General features: G+C 42.2%; 2 protein-coding genes across 23 annotated transcripts in view; both read right to left on the reverse strand.

Annotated features, from left to right (window-relative positions):
* Positions 1 to 111: 111 nt before the first annotated feature.
* On the reverse strand, positions 112 to 10,004 carry tpm1 (tropomyosin 1 (alpha)). 15 transcript variants are annotated; one of them, XM_088379856.1, is made up of 10 exons: positions 9,744 to 9,995; positions 8,969 to 9,094; positions 5,793 to 5,926; positions 5,598 to 5,715; positions 5,453 to 5,523; positions 4,198 to 4,273; positions 3,965 to 4,027; positions 3,824 to 3,893; positions 3,382 to 3,460; positions 2,309 to 2,528 (listed from the first exon to the last, which is right to left on the reverse strand). In XM_088379856.1, exons 1-10 carry the CDS (start codon positions 9,855 to 9,857, stop codon positions 2,525 to 2,527), a joined length of 855 nt encoding a protein of 284 aa, XP_088235982.1. In that variant the 5' UTR covers positions 9,858 to 9,995; the 3' UTR covers positions 2,309 to 2,524. The 15 variants fall into 15 exon arrangements, with proteins under 15 accessions (XP_088235984.1, XP_088235978.1, XP_088235977.1 ...); XM_088379853.1 differs by lacking the exon at positions 8,969 to 9,094 and adding an exon at positions 9,279 to 9,404 and having other exon boundaries at positions 9,744 to 9,990; XM_088379858.1 differs by lacking the exons at positions 2,309 to 2,528; positions 3,382 to 3,460; positions 4,198 to 4,273; positions 8,969 to 9,094 and adding exons at positions 112 to 863; positions 5,164 to 5,239; positions 9,279 to 9,404 and having other exon boundaries at positions 9,744 to 9,991.
* Positions 10,005 to 13,077: 3,073 nt separating this feature from the next.
* tln2b (talin 2b) overlaps positions 13,078 to 25,622 on the reverse strand; it is a 66,776-nt gene continuing 54,231 nt past the window's right edge. For 5 of the 8 annotated variants that reach the window (XM_088378649.1, XM_088378650.1, XM_088378652.1 and 2 more), the window contains 13 exons: positions 25,398 to 25,564; positions 25,048 to 25,231; positions 24,767 to 24,892; positions 24,070 to 24,186; positions 23,696 to 23,881; positions 23,327 to 23,434; positions 22,818 to 22,923; positions 21,980 to 22,104; positions 20,451 to 20,576; positions 20,290 to 20,352; positions 20,034 to 20,216; positions 19,837 to 19,962; positions 16,676 to 19,710 (listed from right to left, as the gene is read on the reverse strand). In XM_088378649.1, coding sequence (XP_088234775.1) covers positions 19,582 to 19,710; positions 19,837 to 19,962; positions 20,034 to 20,216; positions 20,290 to 20,352; positions 20,451 to 20,576; positions 21,980 to 22,104; positions 22,818 to 22,923; positions 23,327 to 23,434; positions 23,696 to 23,881; positions 24,070 to 24,186; positions 24,767 to 24,892; positions 25,048 to 25,231; positions 25,398 to 25,564 — 1,746 coding nt within the window. In that variant the 3' untranslated portion in view covers positions 16,676 to 19,581. Of the gene's footprint in view, positions 13,273 to 14,233; positions 16,422 to 16,675; positions 19,711 to 19,836; positions 19,963 to 20,033; positions 20,217 to 20,289; positions 20,353 to 20,450; positions 20,577 to 21,979; positions 22,105 to 22,817; positions 22,924 to 23,326; positions 23,435 to 23,695; positions 23,882 to 24,069; positions 24,187 to 24,766; positions 24,893 to 25,047; positions 25,232 to 25,397; positions 25,565 to 25,622 lie in introns of those variants that run through there. The other 3 variants (XR_015859054.1, XR_015859053.1, XM_088378651.1) reach the window with 3 other exon arrangements.

The raw sequence follows: 25,622 nt of genomic DNA on the forward strand, positions 1-25,622 counted from the left end.
AAAAATTTCACCAGGTACTACTGAAAAACTTAATTCTCCGAGTACCACTATATATTGACCAAAAGTAAAATACTAATGATCTATGTCAAAAAATAACACCATACAATCACATAGCTTTCAAAACGTGCTTTAATTTATTTCAAATTTTAAACCTTTCAAATATGATAAACATTCTGAACTTCTACTTTAAAAAATGCTAAAACTGCACAACCAGATGTCCGAAACCGCACAGACAAAATGAACAAATTCAGGACTGTGGCTCTTACAAACCAATACAACCTAAACAATGTACAAACTAGCACCAGTTTATAAACTGAAAATTCACAAGGAGTGCATTTACAGTATTTTTTACAGATTGAATAAAAAATCCATTATTGTGAGGTTTACGTGCTAAATTTCTCCACTTTGTCCTTGGCATGTGCATAATTTATAGTCAAATAAAATATAACTATCAAAGCTAATGTAAAAAAAAAAATAATAAAAAAAATCTTTATAAGCAAAGTCACCTGTAATTCCACCCAAGGAAAATATATTGTTACAGTACAAAAACTGGCTTGCAAATGCAAACATGCTTCTGACTTTGGGCTTCATCGGAAGAAATGCTTAAGTTTGACTTCCCTTAGCTCCTTGGTTTGAGTTCCATTGAAGGCAGGATGGTGCAATAAAAAATAGCATCTGGCTGTTTGCGCGGCACCGCGGGTAAGGAACGGGTTTATTGGGTAACAAAGGTGCAAGGACAAAAAGCCAAACCACGGTGCATGTCAGGGTTAGATTGTGCGTTCACAAATTATTCAGTTCCATTAGAGTCTGGTCCAACATCTGGTGCATGTCCAGGTTCTCCTCTTTAGCATGGGCAAGTTTTTCTATTGGGGGGGAAAAACAATAAAATAAAAATATTAGTCGCACACAAGTGATTCTGAGAGGCAGCCGGTTGGACTGTTAATCATCAAGCCGGTTACATGTTTAACACATTCTTCACAGCACACAAAACAAAACAATCATTATGGTTTTGTGCGAAACCATGCACACAGTCACCATTCTTATTTGCACTGATAAAATCACAAAATGGAGAACACTGTATCCTAATTTGTACAAGCATCATTAATATGTTAAAAAATATTTCCTATTGAAGGCTACATGGAAATAATTAGTGACATGACAACTATTGTGGTAGATGATTGCAATCAGTCAACAAGTCAAAACAGGCAAAAAAAGAGAAAACAAAAGTGCAAAGTCTGCTGACAAGCCTACCTTTTCAAGAAAAGATAGTCAGGATGTTGAAAATATCCCCTCGGCCATGATCAACAATCATGTGCGTCATTTAATTCTATTTACGTTTTATCCACAACATACTCAACTTTTGCGTAAATTTGTATTAAGTGAATGGTTAATTTTTCAAACAATCGAGTATTTTTTTAATAATAGGTTTTCAATGTGACATTTTCCCCAAAACCCATGTTGACACTAATTATATCAAAAAAAAAATGAAAAATGTTCCTCACAAATTTCTGGTATTTTAGCTATCACATCTCAGCTAAAAGAAAGCAGACATCAAATAAAGTTTCACTTTCTCAACATTTTATAGAAAATGAATAATTTTTGCTTTCCTAACTCTTTTATTTGCAGTATTTTTTTCATCATCATAAATTTATGTAAATAAATGATCTTATTACTTATGCAACCATGGCTTAATATTTTACTATTACATTCTTGGGAAAAAATACAACAATCCCAAACATTTAAAGTTCTGATACTGGTTTGGAAATATTTTAAACAGGAGCATATTGTGTATATAGTATTGAAACTTCAAGATTTAATTGAGTTAATTTATTAAAACTAAAATATAAATAAATAAAATATGATCAATTTCCACTGTGGAGCTGTTAACGTCCACTTTCTGCCCTAATTTTTGACAATTGATCAAAACACTCAGAGCGTTTAGATTGTACATTTATTGAAATGCTGCGTAACGTACAATGCCCGCGTCATAATCTTGCAACAGAGATGCGCACAAAGCTTCTGTTTCATCCGACCAGATGTTCTCCATCATCTCGCTACTTGACCAAAATCTTCCTGATCATAATCCAATCCCCATCCTCAAACAGCCAAAGTAAAATTCCCCGTCACAGTACTTGTTGCCGAAAAGTCTCGACTGTTACAAGAGAAGCTAAATTGACTCAGCATTTATTTAAGTTCTCGCCTGCCACCGACCTAAACAATGAAAGCAAGGGCAACTGAGATGTTGAAAGAAAAAACAAGGCTTTAAGTGGGAATAAATAGGGAAAAGGGACAGAAAAGAGATACTGCGTACATGGAAGGGATGAGGTTTATTCTTTTTACACAACGCAGAACGATTTTAGGATTCTGTACAAGAGATGGGATGGACTTTGACATGAGGATGAGAACAAACATGAGGACGGGGAGAGCACAGATGGAGAGGGAAAGGAAGATGGAGGGAAGGCTGGAGAGAGCAGACAGATGCCACTCCGCCGGAGGGAGGCGTCTTTGATGAGATGTAAACAATTTATCTGTCAGGGGAGGAAAGAAGAAGTCGAGTGAATGAAAGGGGAGGAGTCAGATCACATCGACGGGAGCCACGCCCGGAAAAATGAGGCGGATTTAATGAGGAACAAAGCCGGTTAGTTAGATGATCAATCAAAAGAGGGAAGGCTCGGGGCTACGGAGAGTCAATTGATTAGCATGCGCGTCTCAGGTTACCGTGAAAAGGCCCGACGAAGAGAAACGAAATAAAACCGGTCCATGCTGCTTCACGAGACATGCATTACCTTCCCCCGCTCGAAAACTACTGACACATTGCTCACACATGGAAAGACATTGTTAAGACCACCTGAGTCAAACAATGGGCGTCATAATGACGCAACCTGAGAAGATGGCTACGGAAAAATAATAAATCACCAATATTTAGATCAATATTGAAATCATGATGAATAAAAACTATTCAGATTTTTTTTTTCGTTTACAAAATTCTCACTAAAGAAAAATGTAAATAATAATAATAGAGAAAAACAAAACTATGTATGAACTGGTCCTGCAATGTGCGCCTTTGCCTCTTGGGGCAGTGTGGTCCCATTTACACACATGAAGGTGTCAAGGGTAGAAGAAGAAATTTATAATTGCGCTTGATCAATATAACTGTTTTCCCACAGATTAGGGTTTTTGTTTTGTGTTTACTTTTGGAATAGCTGAGGGTGTTAAATAAACAACTTAAATCAAGCTCTGGATGGGAAGAATAAATTTCACCACATGCTACAAACACCCACGACGCCGTTCAGCACATTGTTTTTCTTCGATGATGAGCTTTAACCGCCCATCCTAGTAGTAACCAACAAACACAAGAGGCACGGCTGGTAGAACATTTACATGGAAGTCATGTCATTGAGGGCGTGGTCCAGCTCCTCGCTGATGGCCTTGTACTTCAGTTTCTGAGAATACAACTCATCTATTGATGGACCACGGGGGGGTGCAGGGTGAGAAGGAGAGCAAAGGTGACATGAAAAGGACAGTCAAAGAAACAGGGAAAGGGAGGAAAGAGGAAAATAAAGTTACACCAAAGAATGACAGGAATGAAAGGGCAGTACAAATAAGAGCAAAGTCCTCTTGTGGTATGTACAGAAAAATGTTGACTTGTGACTTTTTGTCGTTTCCCTGGTTCCTCTAATTTGACTCACAAAAGACAAATTTGTGCGACACATTGTGTTTGTGAATCCTACTTTGACTGTGAGCCGCCTCCATTTTGAAACCAAAAATAACCGTGAATGGATTTCAAAACAATCAAAGATGGAGATGTCCGAATCAAACATACCCTCCAAGTCATCAATGGTCTTCTCCAGCTTGGCGACTGATCTCTCAGCGAACTCAGCACGGGTCTCAGCCTGTGCAGAAGAAGCAAAAACGTAAGCGCGCCGCAGATCCCCGACGGCAAAGGTGACGCTGTGAAACTCGCCTCCTTCAGCTTGTCGGTGAGGATCTTGATCTCCTCCTCGTATTTGTCCTCCTTCTGTGAGTACTGCGGGGTCACAAAGAGGAGAAGTCACACAAACTGAGAAGGCCTCAGCTCTCCGACAATTCTTCTGATAAACTCGTCAAAGCAGTACAACCATCCGGTTCCCGAGTTCTTCCGCCTCCGCCATGGAGGAAATCAGGAGGGTCTTGGTCAGCATGCAGTCAGTCGCTTACCTTCTCAGCCTGGGCCTCCAGTGACTTCAGGTTGTTGGTCACGGTTTTCAACTCTTCCTCCAGCTCAGCGCATTTGCTGGTTTGTTTGACAACAGGTGCAAAAAGAAGATGGGACAGAGAGGGAGGAAGCGAGGTCGAGGGACAGAACCAGATGTCAAATGGGTAGAGGGAAAGAAACAAAAGGGAAGAGAGGGGGGAGGAGATCAGTAAGAACGATAGGAACCCCCGAGTGAATCAAACAGAGCAGGAATGTGGAGGGGATCGCCAGATCAAATAGGAGCAGATTAGATTTGGACAGTCGGCGTTGGAATGGTTCTTTGGCACGTCCCTGCAATGTCAAGCCGGACTTCCACCAAGGAGTTCAGACAACTTTGTAGCGTGGATTGTTTTGTTTGTTTACAGTGTAAACTTTACATTGGCACATGGTGGTGACAATTCTAGGTCGAGCACTCGGCATACTTCGCTTCACCCTGCCCACTTCCCTCTCTAAAGGTGCCAAGTAATAGGGCTGAACCATTTTTGGAAAAAAAATAAATAAATAATAATTGTAGTTTTTTTTTTTACCCCCTTAATATTGCAATTTCCATTTCAAATGAATTATTTATTATTTTCCCCGCCTGTTGTTTCAAAGAATATCATTCAACTTGGTGGAAAACGTGGCTTTGGAGTTATGAAAAAGTGAAGCATGAAATGATGCAGCAGCCAAATTTTGAGCTCAAGTGAATATTAAAAGGCTTATAAAATTATTATCCCATAAAACAATTTTTTTTTTTGGCCGCTGTGTTGCGTGAGAAGATACACACTTAGCCAACCAAAATTCACTTCGACTCCAAAAACGTAGATGCACAATGTAAAGCAGGAGCAAGCAAAGCGGAAGATTCATTCTTTTCGCCGAATGATTGCATGAAGGAACGTCTTGTGCAAAAAAAAAAAAAATACACGTGTGTTAGTTTTGGCTTAAAGTACCTGTCTGACTGAGGAGTTTAGTGATTTCATGCTTTGCTCCTCAACTCTTAGCTCATCCTCCATCCTTCGCCAGTGACTGTGAGTGGCGATCGATCGTTTGCAAGCCGCAGCCAATCAAGGTGGGAGGGGGGGAGCAAATGCAAATATTCGGCACATATAGTAAGAACACAAGGCGTCATGTTCCGACAGCCCGGCCGTGTATTCATTTACATAAATATACTTTTTGCCGGTTAGGGTGAACTGCAAGCAGGGGGAGGTGGTGGGGGGTTGCAGATTTTGCAAATTGTACCTTTCTGACAGCTCGGCACGCTCCTCTGTACGCTCCAGGTCACTCTCAATGATGACCAGCTTACGAGCCACCTTTGGGGTGCAGCGCAAAAGTGTTTACAAAAGCAGCAACAGTTTATTTTTGGAAAGGTGTGGGAAAAACTCGCCTCCTCGTATTTACGGTCAGCCTCCTCAGCGATGTGCTTGGCCTCCTTGAGCTGGATCTCCTGGATCTCCATCTTCTCCTCATCCTTCATGGCCCTGTTCTCAATGACCTTCATGCCTCTGCGAAGACACGGCCAGTGGAGACGTGAGGAGAGGCGACGAACACGCGGCCAAACGGAAACGGCACCAGAACGCACCTCTCGCTCTCATCGGCAGCCTTCTCGGCCTCCTCCAGCTTGGTCAGAGCAGTGGCCAGACGCTCCTGAGCACGGTCCAACTCCTCCTCAACCAGCTGGATGCGTCTGTTGAGGGAGGCCACATCGCTCTCAGCCTGAGAAGAGGAGACAAGAGGTCATTTTTGTTCTTTTTTTAAAACACAAACATTCCAACCACAAGATTTACATGTCAGCCCAAAGAAACGGGAGGCGTGCTTGCTTATTTTAGCAGTTGTTTGTGAAACCGACTGAAGTAAGACTTCCTTTGACTTGTTCTGCTTTTTGACATGCTGTTTGGACTCATTCAAGATGTCAAGCTCACAATGAACACTTTTTTTTTTCAACTCAATATAGATTTTCTGATGTCATTTTTTAACTGTCATTTTCTGTGCCTGCTGTTTAATCCCATTGTGTGCCAAAGTCATTTTGAATTATTATTTTTTTGAACATTGTAATTTTAGTTAGCCTTGTGGGCCATGAAAAAAGTTATTGAAGCACATATTAACACCTTGAGCTGAAATTAGTTATCACAGAAAAGTTGTTGGCGAATATTTGTTTAGCATATAATAAGGGATTTGGTGAAAGTAAATATTGATAAGTATAAAGAAAAAAAACGCAGTTTGAGTCCACATTTTCTGCAAGAATATAAAATTTGCATATAAATGTGGCAGTTTGAATTTGGCCCCTCCTTGCTTTAAGTTTGACAGACAAGTTGAAATCTGAAAGTGAGGCCGAACAAGGAAGTCACACTAGTATACTGTGAGCAACTAAGCTGGGAGCAAGTCATCAGACAAAGGAGATAAAGCTATATCAGACTGAGCCTCCCCTGGCCTCAGACAGTATAAGCCGTCCAAGGGATTTGCTCTCTTTCTAATTCAAGGTGGAAAAAAACAAACTGTTGCTGTGCGTTGACCATATATGGCATCTGTCACCTGCAGCCTGACGTTTGAGCTTCCTGCTTGCAGTGAATTCTCAAGTCACACATTCACCATCAGCGTTCAAGGTCGCCAATTTGGCATTAATTCAAAACGGAGCAGGTGAAGTTGCGTACGAGGCGCGCAGCATCCCGCATGGAGTGAGTGGAAGGAGCTATATGAACGACAAACGTCTTATCTTACTTCCTCTCTGGCTTGGCGCTGCTCGTGCAACTCGCGGTGTATTCTTTCAGCTTTGTCGTCCGCGAAGTTCGCTTGCTCTTGCAAAGAGCGAATCTTTCGTTTGACAGCCTCCACCGACGTGGTTCCTGCCATCCTTTGTGATTCTCTCACGGCTAAGCAACGCTTACACTCTGGAGCACTGGCTGACTGACTGACTTGTCATCCGGCTTGCACGTGAATGGGCGGATCGATCCAAACGGTGCTATCCATCGACACCGATGTCATAATTGATATCGAACGATACTTTTTTGTTCACAATTATTGTTCATAATAAAAAACAATGTCAAAATACAATAGCATAGTAGGGCCAAGTGTTCAAAAAAAATGCGTTCATTAACACTGAGCTTGAAACACAGAAAAACTGTGTAAATAAATAAATTTAAATGAAAAATTATTGCACATAAATAGGGTTTGAAAATATTACATAAATGTTTAAAGGTACATCTTGAACAATAAATGCTAATGTACTGTAGTACAGTATACCACTTGCAAGAGTTATCACTCACTTTGAGAGCCACTAAGTTATAGAGATGTCTAAAATGAAACTACTTGAATTTAAACTAATATACAACACAGCTATTGTTCTTTTATTTAAGCACAGTGCATAATAGTTTTACAATAATACTGAATATACTTTTAGGGATAAAAAAAAGCTCTGCGCTTAGTTTTTGACAATCACTTGGACCCACTACAATATGCCCATAAATTTAATTCTCCATATTATTTCTTGTTTTTTTTTGACTAAGCACTTATTTAAAGAAAAGTTTGAGGCATAAGAAAACTTAAAAGTAATAAAAATCAATTCAGTGTTGATATCGTATAGGCAATATTGGCCCAGTATTATAATCATAGCATCTAATCGATAACAAATCTTCCACTATCACACTGTATTTGACGACGAAATAAGCGCAATTGTATTTACCATAAAACCCCGCTAACTGCTTAATTATAAGTCACATGGCCCCTAAAATCAATTGAATGTGGAATTTAAATTGATAATGCTGTACACGCCTTTTCAATGAGCACGAATCAACCAAGAGCACAGGAACTAGCTGTCTTTTAGCACCCCCTGCTGGTCAACTGTGAACAATACACACGGTGCGGGCAAAAGGGTGTCAACATAATCAATTAGCAAAATGATTATTGAAAAAAATCCTCAGACAGAATTCTATTTGACTTACGTTATTGTATGCTTAAAAAATAAAAAAACGTAACTAGTGACCTAAAAGTGAGTCGCGACCATTGCATGTCCAGAACTATAACTGGCTGCCATCGCCTAAAACAATTACTATATACAAAATGTATTTTTTTTTATCTTCATCTTTTCCATGTCCGACTATATTTGGCCAAATTTTGCTGCGAGAAACTTTTTTTTTTCTTCTTCCCCCATTTGCTAAGCAAGCAGCCTGCAGCTCAATGTTGACCATATAAAGAAGTCGGCTATATATATCCACTCCGCTGGCTCCCTGCGCTCGTGGGAAGACCGACTTGATTTTCACTTTGGAAAAAAAAAAAATGCCTCAGCAGGCAGCGACATATAAAACGACGAGGATTAGTGTGCAAAATGTAATACGACTGCTATCATGTGTCCATATTGAAAATAGATGTGGTGTGGATGTCACGTACACTCAAGTGTGACTTTCTTTGGGCTGGCTTGTAAATAGTTCAGCTTGCAGTAAAATATAGTGCAAGGCTTCTAATGTTTTTTCATCTTAAACCCCAAATTAGAAATTTGGTTTCGTCCAACTCAAGGTTATTGAAGTTGCCAAAATACACAAGAAATATTATATTATATAAAAAAAAGAAAATATGGGAAACCTGCAGGTTTGTGACTGTATATGATTGAATTATTAGTCTTCCATGTAATGGTTTTAACTTTTGGGTTATGGAGGCCCTCCACCTCCCAACATGAGAGTAGAATGACAGTGAAAGTGCAGAGGAAGATGAAAACGTGAAGGGGACGTGTGACGGTGCCCTGGTGGATCCCTTGTTTTTACTTACATCAGTGGCTTTCTTCTCAGCCAGCTCAAGTTTCTCCTGGGCATCTTTAAGAGCCTCAGAGTACTTGTCCAGCTCATCCTCAGTTCCCTTCAGCTTCTTCTGCAGAGCTACCAAGTCATCCTCAAGCTGAGGCCCGTATCAGTTTTTTTTTTTTTTTTTTTTTTTGAGGGGCGGGTGACCAGGGAGTGGCACAGCACACATATACACAGATACAAAAGACGAACAGAGAACGGGGAGAGGACAGGACAGGACAGGAGAAAAAAAGAAAGAGAGGAAGGTTAAGGAGGTCGGCGCAGGTAAGAACGGATACCTTGGTGGCGACCTCCTCGGCGCTCAGCAGCTTCTCTTCGGCAGTTTGGAACTCCTCAAACACTTTATCTCGCTCGTCCTCAGTCACACGCATTTTCTTTTCCAACTCTCTTATTTCATCCTCTAACTAAACATGCGTATTAAAGACAAGCCAGTTAAACAAGAAAAATCAATACATTCATGCATATCTATCTATCTATCTATCTATCTATCTATCTATCTATCTATCTATCTATCTATCTATCTATCTATCTATCTATCTATCTATCTATCTATCTATCTATCTATCTATCTATCTATCTATCTATCTATCTATCTATCTATCTATCTATCTATCTATCTATCTATCTATCTATCTATCTATCTATCTATCTATCTATCTATCTATCTATCTATCTATCCATCCATCTATCCATCTATCCATCTATCCATCTGCACATGATGAATTTGCAAAAAGTGGGCCGACCTGCTTGCTTCTGTCCTCCGCCGCCTTCTTGTCTGACTCGGCCTGCTCAGCTCTGTCCAAGGCGTTCTCCTTGTCGAGCTTGAGCATCTGCATCTTCTTCTTGATGGCGTCCATGGCTGCTTATTGCCCAAGAGGGAAAGACTCCGTCAAAAGGGAAAAAGTGGGAAAGTGGCGAGAGCTGGAGCCGGGGCCGTGTGTGCCTCAGTGAACGTGGAGCTGGAGTGCAGGCTCTGCCTCTCTGTGCCCTCGCAAATATGTACTTAGAAGAGGGGGGGCCTGTGGATTCCTTCAGACATCCAATACTTTTTTTGGGGTGGGAGGAGGCATGCATGCGTGCATGCGAGGGTAGCTGGACGTCTTGTGAGGGTCTACTCGCTGATTCGTCTTCTCCCAAACATTGATACGTCTTTATATGGGGTGAGGGGCTTCCTCGTAAGAAAAGCCACTTTGAAGATGAAGGCGCAGCTCTTGAATTGGAAACAAACCGTATTGTGCGAACGGGATTTTTTTTGGATAACTCGCGCAAAACTGATCCTTTGTTTGTTCATATTTCACAAGAACATTTGGAAAATGACTCTAATTGCACCAATGTTCTACTCGATTTAATCTGTTGGACATACTAAATTATATCAGATTTATGATAAGGCAGCTTTATTTATATAGCACATTTCGTACACGAGGTAGCTCAATGTGCTTCACAAAAAAAAAAAGAAATCACAAAATAATAATATATTGACAACATTTGAGCTCTTTAACAAATTTACCCCAATTGCATTCTACTACATTGCCATGTCGATTTGGATTGGAGTCATTCCTCCCTCCGACTTTTGGGACCACAAGTAGCTCCAGCAGGCTTTTAAAAACACACAATGTCTGTCTGCATGTGTGTGTGTGTGTTGGCAGCTTTGCCTGGGCCTGGGAGGGGGGCTTCATTTTGTGGCCAAGCCCACCCTCGGGACAATCGCTCTGTGTGATGATGGGGATTTTCACCTGATAGTGGACAGGAAATCCTCTGTAAACTGGGGATGTGCGACACGCCTCAACCGAGCCTACGCTTTTCATTTTTTATTTTTATAAGGCTCTTTCAACATTTGCCACAATGTTCACCTGACTCACCGTCCACCCTGACCAGTTCTTGAACCCCCCTTTTGAATCCCTGAGGCCCAAATCCAAAGACAAGAACTTTTTGTAATGTTATTTAATGAGCTAACCAAGCTGTTTTGTTACTTGCTTGTATTATTTCTAATTTAATTTTTAACTACCTCTCAAAAAACCAGCTGTTTGTTTTGTTACTAGCTTGTATTATTTCTAATAAAATTTTTATAATAAACTAAGTCGAGAATTATAATCTTAAAGTTTTTTTTTTTTTACTGTTGTTTCCATTATATTACATATATTATAAATCTTCATAAATACTCTATATTTCAATGTCAAAATAATTAAAGCGGTTTATTAAAAAAGCAGGCCCCTAGTCCCAGAAGGGTGTGGAGCAAGGACACACAAGTGTCTTCTATAATCTTTACAAAGATACTTTGGATATTTTTAGGATCGCCTTCTCTTTCATGCACCTGCCTTGGTCTGTAATATGCATCCAAGCCCGGGTGCCAAATGTCCAAGGTCCAATGCCATTAGATATGTCTCTCAAAATAATTCCTGTCTGGTCCGGACTTTGCTGGATTTTATACATTATTGTCGCCACGCCTGGCAAATGACGACTGGCGGGGTTAGGGAAGCATCTAGAAATGTTCCATGACGACGTAAATGATGAGAAGGCTTCCGCGGCTCGTGTTTGCCATTAAGACTGTTTGAGCTGACTGACATGCACAATAATAGTCAACCATCTTGATAATCTACACGCCAGCTTGTTCTAACAGCGAGGCATTTGTTTTATGGTGACTGGCACTACTTGTAAATATGATCTCAGTTCCTTCCCTTCTCATCACAAACTGGCAAATAATTTAGAATCACCTTTCGGATTATCTTAAAGTATCGTCGCTGATTCCACCTTGATACGTCCCGATACTTTTGTCCATTAAGAAATACCTAAAAGGATTTGTAATGTGATCGTTATCATCTTAAAGCGAATTTTCCCTGACCGCAATCAGGGGAACGTTTGTCAAGGCAAAGCCGGATTATCAGTGGCATTTTGGGAATGAAAATAAGATCCATTATGTTATTTCCCCTGTTGACACTTTAGCGTGATAAAAATAGCAGCAAGGACTCAATGCATTTGTTTTGATGACAGAAGTCCCAAATCCCTCCTTTTGTCGAATGTGTCCGTGTTGACAGACACTTCATTAGGTACACCAGGTATTGGATGATTATTATTACTATTGTGTCCACACGACTTGCTGTAGTTTTTGGTGTGCCTAATGTTATGTCTAGAGCGTAAACACTTGGAAGCAAAGGGCCGAGATGATGTTATATTACTTGACAACAAGCACGTTGTTTCATTTTCAATGGCAGCCACTTAACACGAGATAACTGTTGCATGTTGTGGACCCATCAGGCATGCGGAACCCCTCTGATCCGAATCTTAATCATTGGCCTCTGTACTTTGAATGGGTTGTTTAAGAGAGCCGACAGCTGCTTTTGACAGGTGCTTGTAAATGAGCCCGATGCATATTCACCTCGTCTTCACTTTGCCACAATGTCAGGTAGTTAAGAGCGGGTCAGATAAATAAGGCCATGTCACGTATTTAAAGCGATGGTGATAGTCATAAACAAGGCCTTAAAAAAAAATCAAAAATATGTCTCCAGTTGACACTAAAGTGACAACGGCGAGAATTCACACACTTTTAACTGACGTTTGGAACTATTTGCTTTCTGTACATGTCCACTAGGTCGGACTGTTCCGTCGTTGGCAATCAATTACCTTCTAATACCATTATTGAGCTAATGTCAACTAATAATGTGCAATTAACTTTTCTGATGCTTGGTGGAACTCAAACTGCCCTCACGACTTTTCTCATAACAGATAACCATTCGACATATTGTTATATTAATTTAGGATTCTTGAGTACCACAATAGCTAGCATTGAGGCTAATGTTAATTGAAGCTACTTTTATCTTATCTTTTAATTATTTCAAGTCAATAAGGATTGTTCTATACAAAATAATTCCATTTATTTCAACATAAGTTTTCACAAGCTGAACTTCGTATCTTTAAACCTTTCACCGAAAGAACCCAGGGATACTGAAGTCCCTTGCTCGTTTGAGCGCTATCTTGGCAGTCTCCCTTCTAGATGCCATCTGATGATTTGTGCAGACCTGCTCCAGATATATATATATATACACAGATACTCTGGACTCAGATAGCGCCAAGCAGGGTCATAACCATTAGGCGGCGCATAATCAGAGTGCGTGTCATAGCCCGAAGCTGTAACTCAAGCCTTGCTGGGTCAGTGATGTGGTGTGCTTTAATCAAAGCGATGATCCATTTAAATAGATTGGGAGCTGTACTTGGCTGCAACAACTGGGAACTGCTGGTGAGGTTCCGATACACAATACGGCATGGCGAAGAATGAATCTGTCAAGTCACAGGGAATGTTGTTCAGTGTCATCAATAATCAATTTCTGATTTGTATTTATTTATTTTAACCCCCCCGACCTGGAAAGTTGCTTCTTCTTATTGGAAAACGTCATAACATTAATATTATTTTTAACCAGACTAACTTTGACGTTGGCTTACCTGGTAAGCCATTACTTGGTATCGTTAATGTAATAATTGGAATAAAAATATTGATTAAATGTGTTTTAGTATTACACAGCTTTGATTGTAATTAGACTAGAAAAAGCAAAACAAAAAAAGGCTGAACTTTGCAATAACAGGATAAAAAGTCAAGGTTGCCAGTGCCGCAGACATAAGATTTGGCGAGAGGTCATAATGGTGAAATATTTGTGGCCTCTGGAGGAGGAGGGTGGGTTGGTGGGTGGCTACGCCGCCCACACTGTTTGTTTGTGTTCCTCCCCAACAGATGGGGACACACCGAGAAGAAGGAATGTCAGCCATATCTGATGCTGCTCACTCGGCTTTGACCGACTGAGGAAGACGAGGAATGGAGGAGGAGGTGGAGGGGGGGAGGCTGTCATGATTCATTTAGAACTCATGCAGCACTTAGGAATCCTGGCGGAAAATTAAATTCTAGACCTGACAGAGTGGGTTAGAAAAACATCTATTTTAAGCGTTCTTTGTATGCAGGGATGGTCAAGAGAAGTGAAAAGAAGGACAAGTCATTTGGACATTTCTCATATTGTCTAATTATTGCCGAACGTGCACACTGGAGTACTTCTGGAGGCCGACACGTTTCCGTGTTTGCGCGCTGAGGGGAACTCTTTTGTATATTTCTCCATATATGGGCTGCGTGTCTTGGTCTCAGACCCTCAGCAGAGACGGTGGGACCCGTTGTACGGTCCAAAAAGACAAGCTATGCTTCTTTCCGTTCCAGAAGGCCATAAAATGTCTTGATGGGAACTTTAAACCAAGGGGCAGATAAGGATGCGCCACTTCTTCCTCTGTGTCTGTTTTGGAGCTATTTTATTTCTCGATAAGATCATTTTTACGAGTGTGTCAACTCTAAAGGGAGTTCCTCATCAGAAGTTCATTTTTAGTCAGGGAGCTTTTTTTGACTTATGAAAGGAAGTCGAAAGCCACAAAAATGACCATCACCCGGTGTGAAGCACACCCTTAACATATTGCGTGGGAAACAAAGGCGATGGAGACATTCCGCTGCGGTATTTTTTTTTTTTTTTTTTGGTGTCGACAGCGAGTGGGCCGCGTGGTTTGGCCACGCTGAGGAATGCCTACTTCTCAGCTCCACCTGCATTCTTACACCGTCTGCAGTCACGTTTGATCGCCCGGCATGACCGTTCAAAAGACAAAAAGAAGGGCGGGCCCAGACAGTGTGGGAAGTTAAAAAAAATAAAATAACAAATGGAAGACAGAAGCATTGAGGATATGTAGAATTTTGCTAATGGCTTCATCATTATGGGGACCAGCCCTGAGTTAGGTTTGACCCAATTTGGGTTACAGCAATTTTAATGTTGCCTCTGTGATGGGTAAAATGTTATTTCCTAGGGACCTTACGGTTAAATGAAAATGGCCGCCCGGTTTCCTCCCTCGAGGATACCGTCCCCTTCCTCAACACTTGTTGCCGACTATTTGTTCAGCTCTAAAAGGGGCGTGGGTGCCACAGAGTGACAGGCATCCAACAGGCCCGAAGCAAAGTTTCCAAATTAAGAAGCTTCAGTCTTGCATTTCACTGTGCTGTGATTGAAAATCCCAAGAGGTTGCCCTCAGATCATTTGTAGTCGACGACACGGCGGTTCCTCGCGTCACCGATTTGCGTGAAATACGATATAAAGAAAATAAAAGAAATCAAAAGGAATCTTGTTAAGAACTAAACTATGGTCTAAGTGGGTGTCAAATGATAGCGTTTGATAGATATTCCTGCTGTTCCTTGTCCAAATTTAGCTGGGGCAGGTTGAAGTCTCAGCTCTGTCCCAATATAGCCTTGCTGTCATTGCTGACGGAGAAATACTGTGGCATCCTCCTTGCTTACATGTTGGCTAAGGAAGAGCAGTCAACTCACGGAAGTGGCGCCCGCTCGTTATCTGGCGGAGCTTGGCAGATTTTACTGCCATTATATAAAGGGCCGGGAATGTTGAAAAGACTAGGACGGTCCAAATGATGATATCTGAGATGGAACGTTGAAGTAGCAGCAGAAGCAGAAGCACATCGAGAGTCATGTTACAGTAACATCCTAAATCAAAGCTCTTTCCACTGGCCTTTTACTCCACTCAATAGAGCAGAGGAGCTCCGGTACAGTATGCCATGACCTAAAATAGTCATGCGCTCCAGACCCGAGCAATAAGACGCTCTGTCAGCTGATGAATATTGGGTTTATCTTCCAGAGCGTCGCTTCAGCGAGAACACACAAGAACGGAATGCCTCAATGACCTCACAACAAGTCCAAACAAAGTGGCAAGCACAAAATGTGTTTCTAAACTGTTTCTTCTTTACACCATGTAAGAATTTCCCCAGACAAAGCGAAGTGAAAACCAAACTACTTGTCAGCTGGAAAAATTCTTTGGCTTGCCACAGGACAGCGATCTTCACGCAAGAATTTAGAAGGATTAAAAGTGAAAAGCAGCGAGACCAGCAGCCAGTGGTTAACACGTCTGCCTTAACAGTTCTCCGGCTCAAATCACGGCTTTGGCTTTCCTGTGTGGAGTACTCCGACTTCCTCTCACATTCCAAAACCATGTTAAGTTCATGAAACTTTTTTAAATTGTCCATAAGTGTGACCCGAGCTTGCTTCCTTAAGTGTCACACATTTGTTAAAAGAAATTAACCAATGACATAAAATATTATATTAAAAATAATAAAGGCGTAAGAACTTTTTGTTGTCATTCGTGACATTAGCCACAGCTCAATTGAACGTCTTTTTTTTTTATAATGGCATTTTAAAAAAATGCCAGAGTCTAATCAAACAAACAGGCCAGAGATGAGTACGACTAAAACGTGGCGTCACTCGCCCCTTTCCTGTGTGTCTGCTTGGCCTTGGATGAGTGAAGCAATCCAAATATGGTGCTCTCACCATATGATGGGACACCAGCAAACCAATGTCCTTTACAAGCCTCGGGCCTTCCCACGTGCCTGCCTCTATCGTAGCATCCCTATAGGGAAGGAAATGTCAACAAAAAAAAGCTTGTTATTATTAATTGGGGAAATGCTGTGGCTGTAACAGTGTGAGCTCATCACTGTTTTCAACATCACTATAGGAATGAAGGAAGAAGGAAACACAAAAAACACATCCACTATTTCTATATTTGGTTTGACTTCCATTGAAAGGGATCAACTGCACAAGACAATGCTGCCACCTGCTGGAGAGAATGTAGAAAGCCATCCAAATGACAAAAACAAAAGCAAATCGGCTTAATTTTTTTATTTTGTGATGAATACCAAAAATACTTTTGTGACCAGATAAATATCATACATAGAGCATCAAGTCATCCAACTAAACGGGGTTTTGCACAAGACCAATTCAGAACACAATCAACTTCCCTCCTCACTTCATTTGCTTGAATATTTGCACAAATCATTCAGACAATAAATACACAGCGCTGGGCAAACATACTGGCCCGTCATTAGATTTGTTGTTGTAGTAGACTATTTTTTGTTGTACGCACAAAACAATTCTGGGTTGTTTTGCGTGACCCAGTTTTGGATTTTGAGCAGATTGGGTTAATATTCAGGTACCTTTTTGGACCCAGTGCTGGGTTAGATAAAAGCATAAAACAATGTGAAATAAAAATGAACACAACGCAAGGAAGCAAAAACGCACACAAAAATAAAATGAATGCAATGAAAAAAAGTTATTGGAACAACAAAACTAGTGTCAGCCTTAGATGTTTGCTCAGCACTGCATTTATACTGGTAAAAACAGACATTTGAAAGTGGTTCCATGACACATACGGGAACAAGAACAACCCAGTTCTTTTTTTTTTTTCAAACAACTTCTCATAACTTCAAACACAAACACATGCTCAAGGAATGCCGTTAGTATTCCATCCAAGTTTTGAAATTTCCCAAAGGTATCCACGCTCGCGACATAGGCAAGTATCGGCCGGCAGTCAAAGCATTGGATCGTATGGCAAAGAACTCCACTTGTCGGCCTTGATGGGGATTGGCAAAAAAAAAAAAAGTTCTCAAGGCTCAAGCCCCAACCGGGACGGATCTTCAGCTGCTTGCACCACACGCTCGAGTAAGGCACATGAGACACAACGCAGGAGCTAACCTGCTGGCAAATTCCCCATCTAGAAGACGGGCTCTCCAACCAGAGCTTAAGTTTCTTACTTTGTTCGGCGTGCGAAGGAATGTCTTCGATTTATAACAAATGGAAGGAAGCGGTTTCAGTGCATCGTCCAATAGGCTCGTTTCGTTCAACATAACGTGCAGTCGCTTCCCGTTCTCAGCTCGCCAGTGCGATAATACAGTGAGTTGACATTGTAGATGCCAATGTGAGACGATAAATATTGTAAATGTAAATATTGAACAAGATAAACAGGTCTTATACGATCAATAAAATCCACACCACTCACAAAATCAGGTGAAATTTCCGAAATGTACTCAGTTTTGCCAGTGAACCTAATTTGACCTCATTTATATTTTAAAATGCACATGTTTTTGTACTTTTTGCGTAACTTGATGGTCGCTAACAAGCCGAACTGCAAAAGTCACAACAGACAAAAATTTCTACTTTTATATTTGCAATGAGTGAGTACTGTTGATGAGTCAAAATACAAACAGCATGATTAAGAGGATTGTTGAAATATTAATTTGAACTGAACTAGGAAATTTACAGGTTGTGAATTTTGCCTTTCAGCTTCTTGTTAGGGATCCGCAAAATTTTGCCAAAAGTATTGAAACTTCAAACATGTGCATTAAAAAATGTACAGATGTTCCATTTAAAAAAAAAAAAAAAAAAGCCACTTTGGATCATATATGTTAAAACTGCCAGTATAAACTTAACATTACTACATTAACAGGTATTTTTCATGGCAAAGCATAATTTCCCCTTATTTAAGCAAACGTACCTTTTTTGCCATTTTAGTTTTTTGGGGCGCGTGTTGTCGCATGGAGGTGTGCATGCAACTGGTCTAACACGATGCTCATATTGCTCTTGTTGCTTTCTTTTTTCTATAAAATAGTACATTTTCAATACAATACAGTATTTATTTATTATCATAACTCCTACTCACTAAATGACTCAGTCATGAAATATATTGCTAATAAAATACTTAGAAATTACTTGTGCCTTGCAAATTTTTGCTGATAGTTTGCATGTATTTTATTTGATTAGAAGTACAATGGAACTATTGAATTTAAAATGGGGAAAATATCTTAAGTCGTATATTTACACTTTGCTGTGATTAACCGCGATGAATGTTACTTCGAAATCCTTATAGAAGTTCCACAGCAACACTTATTGTCTTGTTATTAGTGCAAAAAAAAAGTTTGAAGCAAATTTGTTGCACTGCTCTGTGTGAGTTTGTGTTTTTCAAAAACGGAGTGAAATGAAAAGCAAGCAGATCATTTTGGTCGCACCTTTTTTTGTCCACTCGGTAAGAAAAACTAGTTTCTTTTTAAAATATCAGTCAAGAATAAATATATATTTTTTCTTTTAGATTTGCTCTTTTCCAAAACGCCATAAATCCATTTGGATCATGCTGAGAAAAAAAAAAAATTACAAGAATTAATTTGATTAAAACAATTCATTGGCTCAGTTTGTTCGACAAACGTATAAATAATAACATAATTGTGTACACACAAAAATGGCATGGAGAGTTTTTTTTTGAATGTGGCATTTATGGCGTTTTGGAAAAAAAAAAGCTCTTCATTTTTCTTTCACATGTAATAAGTGCCATGATGCTCGACTACTCGATTGGTTAGTAGCTTCTTTGATATGTATCGATTCGAGGGTGCATGCAAGCTAGTGGTGAAATGAGACATACCCCTACTGCCTTTGTTTTGGGCCTGGAATAAAAACAACCCTTAGCTGGACTTTGCCACCTGTTCATGACAATTTGCTCACTGACTATAAAACATTCAGTAACAATAATAGATGTACAACTTTCTTCACGTCATTATTGTAACATTAAGGTTTCTCACACGACTTCATCTCAAACATTGACGTTTTTGCACGCGTACACACATACACACAAATACACGGCGAAGCACAGGCACTTGGTCGTCTTACCAAACAGGGCCTGTTTCAAGTGCTGTATAATCTTCAGTTACACGTGAGGAGAGCCGGCGTCCCATCCTGGCCGGCCATCAACCCTCGTCCTCCCTCAGCTCGCTGGGCAAGAACTTGTACTGCTGCTGTCGGATCTGAGCCAGCTTCTTCCGGGCTTCCTCCAGCTCGCGCTCCTTCCTCAGCATCTCCTCCTGAGCCGCGATGATCTGAGGAGAAGGGGGCGGAGACAATAAACATTTTGCTAACGTTTAGCACTACATGTTCAAGACAACAAACAGACTGTACTTGGGACAATAAATAAATAAATCTCTACTGCTCATTCAGCCGAGTACCTGAGCGATGCCGCCGACAAATTTGGTCTTCACCACCACACTGTCGTCCTCCGTCTTGTCGAAGGCTGCTTTCTGAGCCGCCCTCACCAGGTTGTCTGAGGCTCGCTTCACCGCGTTGCCAGCAGCCTTTAGGAAGGAGAAGACGAGGCGGAATTAGTATGCGCACCTTGTGGAAGCGTACTCGCGGCGGGTCTCACCTGTAGTCTCTTCATCGCCTCAGAATCCTGGTCCGCCTTCACCTTGCAGGCCACCAGCAGCTGAGCTGTGGAGGCGGCCACCTGCTTAGCTGAGCAGATGAGCTTCTCCTCGCTAGCGTGACCCTGCACTGATGCGTTGGCCGCCTCGCACAGGTTGCTGGTGGCCGCGGCGACCATGCGGGCCTACGGCGGTTGGCATTCAGAAAGCTCACTCTCGGTCCTTCTGTCTGATTGACGTCGAGACGATAATACTCACAGCAGATATGAGTCCTTGCGACCACTGGCCGTCATCCACCGCGTTGGCTAGATTGGATCCGACCTGAAATTGAATATATCGAGTGACCTCAAAATGTGTAAATAATACAGAGAATCACATCGTCCTTGGCAACTTTGAAGTGTTTTGAATGTTTGACTGACCTTGCCCTGTGCCACGAGCTCTCTTTGGGCCGCTGATGCAGACTTGACAAGAGCGCTGGTTGCCGCGGCGATGGACTTGGCTGCTTCGAGAATCTGCTCCTCGAAATCCAGCGTCTCGTCGGCCTGCTGGAGGTCAAAGAAGAGAAAAAAAGATACATGACTTTCTCGATCCAAACATTGAAATTGTCTCCTTTTCATAAAATGGCCACAAGAGGGCAGCAAATACTGATATTGGCAGCCTACAAGATAGCCTAAAATAAGGCTGGTGTCGGCCTTATATTCACAATTTTGGACCGAAGCCCCCAAAATACTCAAAATGCATAACCTTAGCCTCGCTGTCTTCAATCAAAAACCAAATTCGGTTTTGAATGACTGCACAGGACCTGAACTAACCAGCATCAGTTAAGGGACAATCAAGGGAGGAAAAAAATACAAACTAAAAAAAAAATTCACACAGTTGTGCACCCAAAATCTCGAGAAACACAAAAGGCACAGGTGGCAGGAGACATGGCGGGACACTGTAGGAATATGTTTGATACATAGTTGGACTGAATAACAACCTAATATATCAAACATATCACACAGAGCCCTGCAGAGAAGTCCTCCAGGTCTACAAAGGCTCTGAGAGGGGCCGGGAGGGAGGGAAGGAAGGAGACATGCATGGCAGGGGTGGGAGAAGCACACCTCCCTCCGTCCGTCCATCCGTCCGTCCACCGACCCGTGACGACGGATGAGGAGCGGGAGTAAAGAGGATTAAAAAGGTTGGATGGAAATGAAATCGGGGCCGCTATTTTATGGAGTCGTTTCCTGTGGAAATTACGCAAGACTTGCCACTTTATTAGTTCTGCCTCTGCACAGAAGCACTCGTTTAGAACTAACACAAAGGCCAATTAGAAGGATTCAAATCAAATGAAAACATGATCGTCATCCCAAACATGGAGGACGCTCGGTAATTGGGGATTAAATTGGAAAACAACTGGCAATATTTCCCTCTTAAATTGTCTTGTCAAATGAGATCACTAGAGGGAGGCACCGACGTCGACACGAGGGGAAAATCCTTTTACTCGCTAATCTCCTTTTATAGAAAAAAAACAACCCACCCCCTAAAAAAAAAAAAACAGAAGCCTGATAATAAATTCCGCCATGGAATTATAGTATGAGACAGAGCATTAGTTTTTTTTTTTATTAAAAGTGGGCTGACCTAAATATGCCTTCCTTCACAGACACGAGGTTGATCAGACAATTACAGGAGTGTGCTGGAAGAGGTAAAGGGAAGCAGGAAAGCACAAAGGGCAGATGCCGGAGGGATTATAGGATCCCCAAAACACACAATCATGCCAGTGCACATCACACGCAAACATCATCATCATCTCCATCATCTCCGTTAAAAAGCGTTTAAAGAGGAGCAGCTGTGTGAGCCGGAGCAAAGAAACCTTCAAAAGGGAAGACAATGTCACCTTTTTTGCTACGATTCGCTAACAAGCTGTGTCTGCGCGTGGGTGGAAAAGGTCCGAGAAGGGCGCGTTTACCTTGGGCTTGGCTCGGGGCTTCAGCTGCTCCAGTTTCTTGGCCGCCGCTTCAATGGACGCCGCTGCGCCGAGGAGCTCGCTCTCCGCGATGACGGTGGGGTCCTCGGGGTCGGCGCTCTCGGATCCTGAAAGGCAAACCGGCGTGTTTTTTTTCCAAAAAAAAAACAATGACTCATTTTTGTGATGCTCGACTTTGCATGCTTGCTGCGATGTTAAATAAGAGAAACTAAAGGAAGCAATTGACTTTTGATGGGCCTTTTTACGAAGGTCTATAAAACGCAGCACTTTGGGAACAGCTTGCTTAGGCAGATGTGAACGTGTTTTCCAAGATTACGTTGAGCTCAGGGGAAATCTGCCCTGCGCCAAACCGCCCCCTCCTCCCATGCTCCTCGACCCCCCCCTCTAGACTCCATGAAAGTTGATCCAGCGCACTTACCTCCATCTGACGCAGCAAGGGAAGAAGAGGGGCGAGGGAAAGAGAGCACATGGGATGTTAGAAAGATAAAGCGCTCTACGCTCTGAAATCGAATTCACACACAATCTATTAGCGCCGACAGACGCCGCACGTTTGTGTCATAACCGCGGCTGAGCTTCATTTTGCAGCGCCGCCGCTGCCGCCGTTTGCTTCCATTTCAATTTTCTAATGTGCTCGTAGTGACCCAACGTCTCTCATGAGTCGTGACGCTCGCCGATATTCGTACACAGAGGATTAGCCCGCCTTCAACTTAATTGCTAGCATGGCTGAAATCCCGTTGAAACGAGTTCACGATGGGAATCATTTTGATGATTCGGATCTCGGTGCGTTGGAATATTAAAGAGCGCGATGTTAAAGCTTTACCTTTCATGGCCTCGGCCGTTTGGATGAGCTCCGTCACGCACGCCGCCACATGCTTGGAATGGCCGGCCAGTTGACGTTTTTGCTCCGGTGTGGGCCTCTGGAGCACCTGAACATACGTGAATTTCATATCAGCGCATAGAACCCATTAGCACCACCGCCACATTACTACTTTTAGCCAAATATATGAATAAGGTACATTTATCAATATCAGCTCAAGTGGAAACAAACAGCAAAATATGTGAGCTTGGCACCATGGTGGACAAAGACAGGGCAGAAATTTTGGGCTAATTTGCATATTCACCTAGCAACTGGATTTAGCTAGCAAGATGATTGTGTACTGTTTCGTAAATACATTTGGAATTTCAGTTTTTATCTGAATAGATATTTCAATTCAGTGTGGACATTATGAAACATAATTGTAAATATTTACTGTGCAATTAGCCACCATTTTATAATCTAAAGAGGCGTGTACATTTAATTTTCAACAAACGTGACGGTCTCATTCCAACCTGAAGGACTTGCTCCAAAAGGTTGACATATCCCGTGGTGCATTCGGAGCCATATTGCAGGGCCTTGATTTTTAAGTCTTGGCTCACTTCTGGGTGGTGTGCCGCTTTCTGGATGGAGAGAGGAAAACAAAGGATTCTGGGAATTTCAAGGAGCCCAAAATAAATGCCTCATAGTGGGGGGTTGTCACACAGCTTACAATACCAAGAAGGAAATGTGGACGCATTATTTTACTATCATTAGCTTGCATTTAGTTATTTATTATTATTTTTTAAATACCGTAATAAGAAGATAGATATGTATTGTGTCTGGATTAAATCAAAATTGCTGAAAAACAGTACAACAGATTCTACGTGTGTCTGGATTAGAACCTTGCAGGCTGTCAGCATGTCCGAAATGGCTTTGCGGCTCAGGTTGGCCGTGGCGATCACGTCGTCTTGCTGAGCAGAGTTGCCCGCCGCCACGGCTTTGGCCGTCGCCATGGTGATGCCCTTTGTCATGCGGATAAACTCCTCAGGTGTGGTGGACTTGTCTGGGACGTCCTTGGACAGGAACATCTGAGATGGAGATATGAATATTATAAGCTTGCTCTGAAGCTGGTGGCGCTACGATAAGAATTTTAAAAATTTGCTGTGAGAAATAGAGCCGGATAAAGAGAGCAGTGTTTGTTTCTGAATGATAGACCTAAATATCGCTGAGCCTCTTTAGCACAAAAGGATGGATCGGGCCTGTCAGGCGGTCTTACTGTCAGCTCCTGCTTGATGAATTCAATGGTGGCCTCGAGTGCCCTCGTCCCGCGAGTGGCTTCATCCTCCACCGCCTTCACCGTTTTTAGAAGAGACGTCACGTTGGTGACCATGACCTGTCAAATAAAGCCAGTCAAGTGGATGAGGCTTGCAATCAAACCAGGAGGTGGCGCTCTTTCTCCTTAAATATAAAACAGGATATTACAGACAAGCAAAATTTGCTATTTTTTATTTAGATGAGCTTGTTTGATGGTAATTACACAGCTGATAAAGACACTGAAAGCAAAACATAATTTGGTGAGCATTTCTAAATAATTCAAAGACACCCAATTTGGAAGGAATTAAAATGTTCTCATATATTTAGCACAAGGCTTCCGTCCTGCTGCATTACGCAACAAGAGCCTTACAATGTTCGTAATGCGAGCAAATGCACAGCAGGACTTTGAGAGGGTCCCATGAATGTGGGGGCAGGGGTGGTCACCATATGCAGAACCGATCTGCCAGTGGGACCGAGACCTTGGGTGGCCCTCATTCCTTTTAGATGAAAAGCACTAAGCAGCAGCTCAAGTTACAAAACAAGGTTTGTGTGTGTGTGTGTGACAGCTGTGAGAAAAACAAATCTTGTACTTCAATCCAGGAAGTTTGTCGACTGGGTTGAAATGGATCAATACTCGCAACCAATATGGCTACTTTTACCTTAGCGGCGCCTTTGAGTTGATACATAGACGGGTCGTCGGCAGCCTTGCCGGCGGCGCACTTGGTGGCGCCGATGAGTTCGGCCAGAGCCTTGGCCACGTCGCGCACTGCGTTGATCAGAACCACCTGAGGAGATGAAGCCCGGGATCAATAAAGCCACAACGGTGGCGAGCTCGGGCTTATCGGCGCTAGCCCGGGGAGTGGATTTCCTCGTGTGGTGTTTATCACTCCCATCCAGTCATGATATACTGAGTGGGAAGTTGTTTGTCAAAGCTGGTCACCTGTGTCTCGGGGTCCTCGGAGCCCATGCTGGTCGCTCCCAGTTTGACCACCTCTGTGAGCTGGGTGATGGTTTTAGCGGAGGACTGGGCGGCCTGAGCCAACTTCTCCTGGCTGGATGCAGCTCCGGCCACCAGCAGCTTGGTGTCCTCCACGAGGGCCTTAGCCGTCTTCAAAATGTTTTCCCTGGGAGAAGAGATGAAGGTGAGAGTTTTGGTCTACAACATGAGCTGGCTGTTTACTTTGGGCGCTCTGCTTCTCCTGAGTGAGTCACTCATAAAACAGAGAGCCGGGGAAAACAACATTTGATGTAATCTCTTTGAGTCCACTTAAAAAATATGGTGATGGACACCTGTGGTCAGCAAAGGACTCCTCATTCTCAGGGTTCAGCGTTCCCGCCGAGGCGAACATGATGGTGGTGTCCAGGTCAGCCATGATACCAGAAACGGCGCTCGCTGCCGTGATACACGCCTGGGTGCCTTTGTTGCCCGCCTGCAGCGCCGATAGCACCAACGACACCTGCGACACGGAAAGCAATCTGAGAACACATTTTATCTAACGCTTCAAATAAGTCTTC

This window comes from Syngnathus floridae, chromosome 6 (assembly GCF_059516105.1).
Source record: "Syngnathus floridae isolate MCC-2025c chromosome 6, RoL_Sflo_1.0, whole genome shotgun sequence".
Lineage (NCBI taxonomy): Eukaryota > Metazoa > Chordata > Actinopteri > Syngnathiformes > Syngnathidae > Syngnathus > Syngnathus floridae.

What these genes read in the sequence shown, in the direction of transcription:
- tpm1 (XM_088379849.1), bottom strand. Translation starts at nt 9,857, where the DNA reads ATGGACGCCATCAAGAAGAAGATGCAGATGCTCAAGCTCGACAAGGAG. An exon ending in CCGAGGAGGTCGCCACCAAG is followed by an intron (nt 5,927 to 9,278) that starts GTATCCGTTCTT and finishes TCCTCTTCTCAG; the next exon opens with GCTGAGAGCGATGTGGCCTC. An exon ending in CGTGCCGAGCTGTCAGAAAG is followed by an intron (nt 5,240 to 5,452) that starts GTACAATTTGCA and finishes CGCCACTCACAG; the next exon opens with TCACTGGCGAAGGATGGAGG.